Source organism: Bombina bombina, chromosome 2 (assembly GCF_027579735.1).
Source record: "Bombina bombina isolate aBomBom1 chromosome 2, aBomBom1.pri, whole genome shotgun sequence".
NCBI classification, from domain to species: Eukaryota; Metazoa; Chordata; class Amphibia; order Anura; family Bombinatoridae; genus Bombina; species Bombina bombina.
The window spans coordinates 529610367-529620153 of NC_069500.1; the positions used below are offsets into that span (position 1 = coordinate 529610367).

Below are 9787 nucleotides of genomic sequence, written 5' to 3' on the forward strand. Positions count from 1 at the left end.
GTCTATGTGGTATCAGTGTAAGAGTTCTGCACTGTTCTGCACTGTGGTATCCCTATGAAGGGTAGCCTTATAATCTGGAGTAAGAATGTAGGTATTAGATGAGCACTGCAGAAGAAAATAGGTATAAGGGTAATGAGATTATTTGCAGAGGCTCAGTTATGGGTCCCACTGTACTGCCAGTAATGAGAGATGTGAAAGCAAGAGGCTGCTAAATGAAAATCAGACGGTCTGGAGAGAAGTCTCAGGCCTCATGCATGCAGGGATGTCACATACCCGTAATTGTGTCAATTCTGCTGAAAGGGGGGGATTATGTCGATGAGCAGTATAATTAACAGGCACTGGGATGAATAATTCTGCCCCCCATGTAACCACAGTTAAACATGTACTCACTCCGGTGTAATGACAGGAAAAGCCGATATGATGATGGCAGTGAATGTATCTGCAGATCTGTCAGCGTCTGTTCAGATCTGTAGTTTTGCAGGGCTGTGTGCGGTCCGGAATGCCTGTCAGGGCTGTGAGAGGGAGCGGGTCTCAGCTGCAAAGTGTCCAGCGTGTGAGGCAGGCAGAGGTGAGGTGAGTGGTAAGGAGCTCCGTGGTCCCGTGCGGCAGTGAATACACAGGGGAGCCTGAACAAGATGGCCGCCGTTCGCGGGCTTTTCTGTGGAGCCGCCTCAGCTGTGTAGATAGCGGCAGACAGGCAGAATGCTGTGGGGTGGTCAAATCACCACCGGGTGGTCTCGGAAGAGCTGGTGGGGTAGCGATGAGTGAGGAGTTATCTCCGGTGTCCGGTAAGGGTATTATATGAGGATGCAGGTGTAGGGGAACAGAGGAGAGAGTCTTAGGAAGTGTAGAAATGGTCCGGAGCCAGATGAGTGACCCAGGGATAGGGTGTAAGAGTAAGTGGGGAAATTATTGCCAATTAAGGGGGATTTGGGGAGCTTACTAGTTGTTTTAGATGAGTTTTGGGTGATGATATCAGGAGAGCTCCAGCTCTGCACGTCCTGACAGCTCCGTAGTTGGCTCCGCCCCCCCACGGCATTTAAATTTAAGCTAGAGCACCTCCGCTTATTGCTTAGGGAGGTTTTAGCTACTCTGGATGATTGTGACCTTATTGTAGTTCCAGAGAAATTGTGTAAAATGGACAAATATTTAGAGGTTCCTGTTTACACTGATGTGTTTCCGGTCCCTAAGAGGATTTCGAACATTGTTACTAAAGAGTGGGATAAACCAGGTATTCCGTTCTCTCCCCCTTATGTTTTTAAGAAAATGTTTCCCATTTCTGACACCATAAAGGACTCATGGCAGACGGTCCCTAAGGTGGAGGGAGCTATTTCTACCCTGGCTAAGCGTACAACTATACCTATTGAAGACAGTTGTGCTTTCATTGATCCTATGGATAATAAATTAGAGGGTCTCCTAAAGAAAATTTTTGTTCATCAAGGTTTTCTTCTCCAACCTATAACATGCATTGTTCCAGTAACCACTGCAGTTGCCTTTTGGTTTGAGGCTATAGAAGAGGCTCTTCAGATTGAGACCCCACTAGATGATATTTTGGACAGAATTAAGGCTTTTAAGTTGGCTAATTCTTTTATTACAGGCGCCGCTTTTCATCTTGCTAAATTAGCGGCTAAGAATTCAGGTTTTGCCATTTTAGCGCGTAGAGCGTTTATGGCTTAAGTCCTGGTCCGCTGATGTGTCATCTAAATCTAAGCTTGTCGATCCCTTTCAAAGGTAAAACCCTATTCGGGCCTGCATTAAAATATATCATTTCAGACATTACTGGAGGAAGGGTCATACCCTCCCTCAGGATAAGTCAAATAAGACTAGGACCAAACAAAATAATTTTCTTTCCTTTCGAAACTTCAAGAGTGGTCCCTCTACCTCTTCCCCTGCTGCAAAGCAAGAGGGGAACTTTGCTCAATCCAAGCCAACCTGGAGACCTAATCAGGCTTGGAAGAAGAGTAAACAGGCCAAAAAGCCTGCTGTTGCCACTAAGTCAGCATGAAGGGGTAGCCCCCGATCCGGGACCGGATCTAGGAGGGGGCAGACTCTCTCTCTTTGCTCAGGCCTGGGCAAGAGATGTTCAGGATTCCTGGGCAGTAGAAATTGTAACCCAGGGATACCTTCTAGATTTCAAGGATTCTCCTCCAAGGGGAGGTTCCATCTTTCTCAATTGTCTGTAAACCAACAAAAAGAGAGGCGTTCTTACGCTGTGTAGAAGACCTTTTTACCATGGGAGTGATCTGCCCAGTTCCAAAAGCAGAACAGGGGCAGGGGTTCTACTCCAATCTGTTAATAGTTCCCAAAAAGGAGGGAACCTTCAGACCAATTCTGGATCTCAAGATCCTAACCCAATTCCTAAGAGTTCCATCTTTCAAGATGGAGACCATTCGGACTATCTTACCATTGATCCAGTAGGGTCAATATATGACCACCGTGGACTTAAAGGATGCGTATCTACACATTCAAGATCATCACCAGTTCCTAAGGTTCGCCTTTCTGGACAAGCATTATCCGTTTGTGGCTCTTCCTTTCGGGTTGGCCACAGCGCCGCAAATCTTCACGAAAGTGCTAGGGTCCCTTCTGGCGGTTCTAAGGTCACAGGGCATAGCAGTGGCGCATTATCTAGACGACATTCTAATTCAAGTGTCGTCCTTCCAACTAGCCAAGTCTCACACGGACTTAGTGTTGGCCTTTCTAAGGTCTCACGGGTGGAAAGTGAATGTAAAAAAAGAGTTCTCTTTCCCCCCTCACAAGAGTTTCATTTCTAGGGACTCTGATAGACTCGGTGTATGGAGGTAATCGGACTAATGGTAGCGGCAATGGACATAGTTCCGTTTGCTCGCTTGCATCTCAGACCACTGCAACTATGCATGCTCAATCAGTGGAATGGGGATTATGCGGATTTATCTCCTCAGATAAATCTGGATCAAGAGACCAGAGACTCTCTTCTTTGGTGGTTGTCACAGGATCATCTGTCCCAGGGAGTGTGTTTCCGCAGGCCAGAATGGGTTATAGTGACGACAGACGCCAGTCTTCTAGGCTGGGGTGCAGTCTGGAATTCCCTGAAAGCTCATGGTTTGTGGACTCGGGAGGAGGCTCTCCTACTGATAAATATTCTGGAATTAAGAGCGATATTCAATGCTCTCCAGGCATGGCCTCAGCTGGCTTCGGCCAGATTCATCAGGTTTCAGTCGGACAACATCACGACTGTGGCTTATATCAGGGCGGAACAAAGAGTTCCTTAGCGATGAAAGAGGTCTCAAGGATAATCCAATGGGCAGATACTCACTCTTGCCATCTGTCAGCGATCTATATCCCAGGTGTAGAGAACTGGGAGGCAGATTTTCTAAGTCGTCAGACTTTTCATCCGGGGGAGTGGGAACTCCATCCGGAGGTGTTTGCTCAGCTGGTGCGGCTATGGGGCACACCAGAGTTGGATCTTATGGCGTCTCGTCAGAATGCCAAACTTCCTTGTTACGGCTCCAGGTCAAGGGATCCTCAGGCTGTACTGATAGATGCTCTAGCAGTACCCTGGTCATTCAACCTGGCTTATGTGTTTCCACCTTTCCCTCTCCTTCCACGTCTGATTGCCAGAATCAAACAGGAGAGAGCATTGGTGATTTTGATAGCGCCTGGCCACGCAGGACTTGGTATGCAGACCTGGTGGACATGTCATCCCTTCCACCATGGTCTCTGCCATTGAGACAGGACCTTCTGATTCAGGGTCCATTCAAGCATCCAAATCGAATTTCTCTGCAACTGACTGCTTGGAGATTGAACGCTTGATTCTATCAAAGCGGGGTTTCTCTGAGTCGGTCATAAATACCTTGATTCAGACTCGAAAGCCTGTTACCAGGAAAATTTATCATAAGATATGGCGTAAATATCTTTTTTGGTGCAAATCCAAAGTCTTCTCCTGGAGTAAAATCAGGATTCAAGGGATTTTGTCTTTTCTCCAAGAGGGATTGGAGAAAGGATTATCAGCTAGTTCCCTAAAGGGACAGATTTCTGCTCTGTCTATTTTGTTGCACAAGCGTCTGGCAGATGTTCCAGACGTTCAGGCTTTTTGTCAGGCTTTAGTTAGAATTAAGCCTGTGTTTAAACCTATTGCTCCGCCATGGAGTCTCAATTTGGTTCTTAGAGTTTTTCAGAGGGTTCCGTTTGAACCCATGCATTCCATAGATATTAAGCTTTTATCTTGGAAAGTTTTGTTCCTAGTTGCTATATCTTCAGCTTGAAGAGTTTCTGAACTATCTGCATTACAATGTGACTCACCTTATCTGGTGTTCCATGCTGATAAGGTGGTTTTACGTACCAAGCCTGGGTTCCTACCTAAGGTTGTTACTAACAGGAATATCAATCAAGAAATTGTTGTTCCTTCTCTGTGTCCTAATCCTTCTTGTAAGAAGGAACGTCTGTTGCACAACTTGGACGTGGTTCGTGCTTTGAAATTTTATTTGCAGGCAACCAAAGAGTTTCGTCAAACATCTTTGTTGTCTATTTTGGAAAGCGTAGGGGTCAAAAGGCTACAGCGACTTCTCTTTCCTTTTGGCTGAAAAGCATAATCCGTTTGGCTTATGAGACTGCTGGACAGCAGCCTCCTGAAAGGATTACAGCTCATTCTACTAGAGCGGTGGCTTCCACATGGGCTTTTAAAAATGATGCTTCTGTTGAACAGATTGGTAAGGCTGCGACTTGGTCTTCGCTTCATACCTTTTCAAAATTTTACAAATTTGATACTTTTGCTTCTTCGGAGGCTATTTTTGGGAGAAAGGTTTTGCAAGCAGTGTTGCCTTCCGTTTAGGTGCCTGTCTTGTCCCTCCCTTCATCCGTGTCCTAAAGCTTTGGTATTGGTATCCCACAAGTTAGGATGAATCCGTGGACTCGGTACATCATGCAAAAGAAAACAACATTTATGCTTACCTGATAAATTTCTTTCTTTTGCTATGTACCGAGTCCACGGCCCGCCCTGTCTATTCAAGACAGTCAGTATTTTTTTATGTAAACTTCAGTCACCTCTGCACCTTGTAGTTTCTCCTTTTCTTCCTCGGCCTTCGGTCGAATGACTGGGGGGTGGAGTTAAGGGGGGAGCTATATAGACAGCTCTGCTGTGGTGCTCTCTTTGCTACTTCCTGTCAGGAAGGACAATATCCCATAAGTTAGGATGAATCCGTGGACTCGGTACATCGCAAAAGAAAGAAATTTATCAGGTAAGCATAAATTTTGTTTTTACTTCACAATTTCCTTAGCTCAGCAGAGTAAGTTCTGTGTAAAAAATTATACTTCAGCTGCTGTCCAGCTGCAGGTAAAACAAAAAAAAAATGAGTGTGCACGAAGCTCACTCCCTTGCCTGTCCCGGGACAGGCATACTGATTTGCTGCTTAAAGTCCTTTGCAATGGGCTTTGAATACTTAGGACATTTTGAGGTAAAATATCTTTCTTTTTTACATAGAGATGTTGAGGTGATATTTTCTAGTCAGCTTTTTACAGCTATACTGCATCACTTTCAAGTGTTTGTTTCAAGATTTGGGTATCATGGCCCTTTAAATAAGTTTTTCTAAAGGATTGTGATCAACCCCATAGTTATTTAATATTATATCATTTACATTAGAAAAAAAAGATATGATGAGGGAAATATTATTCATGTTACCATATTTCTGCATATAATTTCATCAGATAAATAGCTAATCATGCTATTTTACCTGGTACATTTCATCATAGCATATTTTCCTAGGGATTATTTTCTTGGGCCCTATAAATAGCATGTCCCAGTACCATACACTTTACCTAGCACTTTCTTTGTAACACATTTTATATTAGCGTTTCTCAATGCCAGTCCTCAAATGTCACTTACCGTCCTGTTTCAAATATTTTCTGTCTGAGTACAGGTGAGTCAGGGACAAGGTCATGCAGGGAATTAGAATATGGCCTGTTAGGGGTGTTAGAGGGTAGAACTGATGGAAATTGTTTTCTGTGATCCATTGAAGCTGCATGAGGGCAAAAATAATGACAAGCTGCCTTCATTTGGTAAAGGAAGATTGATTGATTGATTCTTCTTTAGAATATGAAGGCAGATGTCTTCTGCCCTTGCTGCAGTCTCTGCTATCAAAGCTGACAGCAACGACCGCAGCACGAGCCAGACTGTTGACCTACGTCAACAGGGTTCGCGAGGCAAATTACTAATGTAATACCTATGTCCAGTTGGCTTAAGGGGTTAAAAAGTCTGGATTTCTGAATAATTCTGGAATTTAGAATTCGGGATTTCTACCAGTACTTGTAAAATAGATTCAGGGGGATGACCTAAATGTTTATTGTCCCTTTAACTTAACATTTCATTCAAGTGTTCTGTTTATTTTATGTTCTTTTTATTTTATTTTTATTTTAAGTTTGATGTCCAACTGATAACCACACTGTTCCTTATCCTTTAACATTACAGTACTGCTGTATTGAATGATGATTATAGCAATGTCTTCCTAGATTTCAATTTAATCTTTACTTCAAGTTAAGTATTTTACAGCATTTCACTCCCCATCTCACTCTCACCTCATACACGTACTTCTTCCTTTCCCATACTTCCTAGTGTTGTCACTTTTTATTCCCCCTCCCCTTATGCTTTCTATGCCTCACTCTACATGTTTCTTCCATTTCTTAGCTTAGAATTTAACCTTCTTTCTAATTATTTTATCCCACCCTAGCCCCATACTCTCACAGTATCATACTTCCCCTGCCCCTCTTCAGTCATTGTTTCTTATACAACTATAGATTGTCTCACATGAGGATGATGTGAATGCGGTGTCATTTGCTGATGATAGCTGTCATATCCTGTACTCGGGTGGTGATGATGCTCTGTGTAAAGTGTGGGATCGTCGCACTATGCGTGAGGATTCCCCACGACCAGTGGGAGTGTTAGCCGGGCATCAGGATGGGATCACATTCATACACAGCAAGGTGCGTCCGATTTGGATTCCTGTTCCTTGTGTCTGTCCTGAGATGTTCCTCATTGTATGTCTGCAGTAAGCCATGATGTTCACTTACATGAAAGCAATAAATACATTTTAGTGGCTTGTGTATTAAGCGGCCTTGAAAAAGCCATCATTTAGTATCCTTTTTCATTTCTTCAAATAGGAAAACTACACTCTGTTAAAGGAATATGAAACCCATTTTTTTTCTTTCACTATTCATATAGAGCATGCAACTTTCTAATTTACTCCTATCTATCTGAATCATTAAAGAAAAAAATTGTCTTTCATATCGCTTTAAGTACAATTACATTATACAAAATTGAAAAAAATAAGTCATAACATATTTTGTGCAGTCTCATGAGATGCATCAGCTACACAGGGGTTTACCATGTCCTTTATTTAAAAACACATATTTGAAAGTGAATCCCTGACCAAAAGAGATTAGATCAGTCTAGATAGCAGGGAAAACTAAGGAAATGCAGGGTGATAAGGTCTGGGCTTGTCTTATAATTATCAGCAGCTCCTCTTCGGGAGGATACAAGGGCCAGGATAATGTGATTCTGAAACCAGTACAGAAGAAGCCTATGTTACTGCACTCCTTTTATCTGTTCCTGTCTTCTGTATTATCATCAGGGGGATGCTCGCTATCTGCTGTCTAATTCAAAGGATCAGTGTATCAAACTTTGGGATATCAGGCGATTCTCAGGGCCTGAGGCTCTGGAGGCTTCTCGCAGAGTGGTTACCCAACAAAACTGGGACTACCGCTGGCAGCAGGTGCCCAAGAGAGGTAAGCCCCCTCAAAACTCCATCCCAAATATAGTTCCTCTCATATACTTTTAGATGGATTATATTAATCATCCATGTTCATCTTCTCTCATTTCATCCCTCTTGTTTCTTTTATTTTACAACCTTATTTATTCCTCCATTACTCACATCCACTTGTCATTCTACTGTCTTTTTTTCTTCTATTAGCTCTCAGGAAGAAACGCCTTGCTGGTGACACTTCCCTAATGACATATCGTGGTCACGGAGTCTTACATACTTTGATCCGATGTCGCTTCTCTCCTGCGTACAGCACTGGTCAACAGTATGTGTATAGTGGCTGTTCAACTGGCAGAGTCGTAAGTAAGTAAACATATATAGCTCTGGGCAAACCTTGATAGGAGATCAAAGCCTTAAAGGCTCTTATGACAGAATACAACTCTGAGTACATTTACAGTGCTTTGTGCGCACTTACAGGTTATAGCACAACTTAAACTGATGTCTTTGTTTGTATCCTGCAGTTTATGACTTATTAACTGGCCAGATAGTAAAGAAGCTTTCCAATCACAAAGCCTGCGTGAGAGATGTGAGCTGGCATCCATGTGACAACAAGCTTGTGAGCAGCTCTGTAAGTGTCTGGACTCGGAGGGAAGAGGGAAAAGAGTTTGCAACATAGGCATTTTTAATATGATACCACATTTAACGGTAAATGGGGGGGAACATGGACAAGGGAAAAGAAAGTCATGTTGTAATAAGGAAGTTTAATATAGCAAATGGGTAAGTAATAAGAGAGCATCCAGTAAGGAAGCTGGGGAGGGATAGATGGATACAGAAAAGACTAGAAGAGTTGCATCTTTTGTTCCTTTACTCATATGTCTCTCTCCTGTTTAGTGGGATGGAAGTCTGTTCGTCTGGGAACACCGCCAGGCTGAGTTTTATCCTGAGGATCTGCGCACTCCCCCTATGGAATCTGAGGGTAGCCCAGCCAGCTGCTCCTCCTCCTGGTAGCCTGAAGTAATGACCACTTAAAAATGATTATGTCAGGGAAACGTAGATAGATTATTTTTTTTTGCGGTGGGGTGGAGTCTGCATATAATATGTATATTCATGTGTAGACTGCATATAACTTGTACATTTTTGTTGGAGGAGATATGTGCAATGTGATGTATATGTTTGAAGGGTTTTGCTTATATTTGTAGAATAAAGAAGGCTGTGTGGGTGGAAAAACGTAGCTTAATAATTGTTAATACAGGTGACACACAGCTCTTTGGAGATATTATTAAATTGTGTTCCAAAGAGTGCTCTGTAATTCTGACCTTTACTCAAGTCACTATAATAAAAATGTTCCAAATCTTCTGTGTTGAATATGATTTTATGAATGGGCCATGTGTCGGTAAACTATAATGTGTGTAGAACTGATCTGCACAAGAAGGGTCACTGTCTGTGTTAGAGGGAAATAGTGTCTGTGATAGAGGGACACATTACAAGAGAAGGGGTCACACTCAAGCAAGGTATACCATGTATATATGAAGCCCTGGTGTTTTTTTTACTTTAAATTAAACTGCTACGGCAACCACAAGCCATTGGTGTCACTATGAGTCTATGGCCCACCTCCAATGGGTGAGTAGGGCTGCTTTACCCTTAGCTATATGTTAATACAAACCATTACACCCTCTCAGGATTAGGCTTAGTTATCTTCAGGACCTGATTACCTGGAACTGTTTAGTTTATGCTACCCAACATATCTTAACTGAGTCTTAGAAACTCCAGTGATAACTCCTACACATATAAAAAGGGAGTGCTCAGTGTGTCAAGGATACTTTTGTTGGGTTTAATATCTTCCACGTATGGGGTGTATCTAGGTATCCGAGGTCCAAGTAAGGTTAAAGGGACATTACTTTCTTTGTATTCCACTTTTCTTTTTAATTTGAGTTCCTTTCCAGAATAAACAAATATTTACTTTTCAGACATGTGCTTGTATCCTCCTCTGCCAGTAGAGCTTTGGAAATTTCTCCAACATTGGTGTGTCCGGTCCACGGCGTCATCCTTACTTGTGGGAT

General features: G+C 42.8%; 1 protein-coding gene across 6 annotated transcripts in view; it reads left to right on the plus strand.

Annotated features, from left to right (window-relative positions):
• The window catches only part of DCAF11 (DDB1 and CUL4 associated factor 11), a 148948-nt gene extending 139865 nt beyond the window's left edge, over window positions 1-9083 (plus strand). For all 6 annotated transcript variants that reach the window (XM_053702346.1, XM_053702348.1, XM_053702347.1 and 3 more), the window contains exons 11-15: window positions 6766-6951; window positions 7599-7752; window positions 7938-8090; window positions 8249-8355; window positions 8619-9083. In XM_053702346.1, the coding sequence (XP_053558321.1) occupies window positions 6766-6951; window positions 7599-7752; window positions 7938-8090; window positions 8249-8355; window positions 8619-8735 (717 nt within the window). In that variant the 3' untranslated portion in view covers window positions 8736-9083. The remainder of the gene's footprint in view (window positions 1-6765; window positions 6952-7598; window positions 7753-7937; window positions 8091-8248; window positions 8356-8618) is intronic.
• Window positions 9084-9787: the final 704 nt, after the last annotated feature.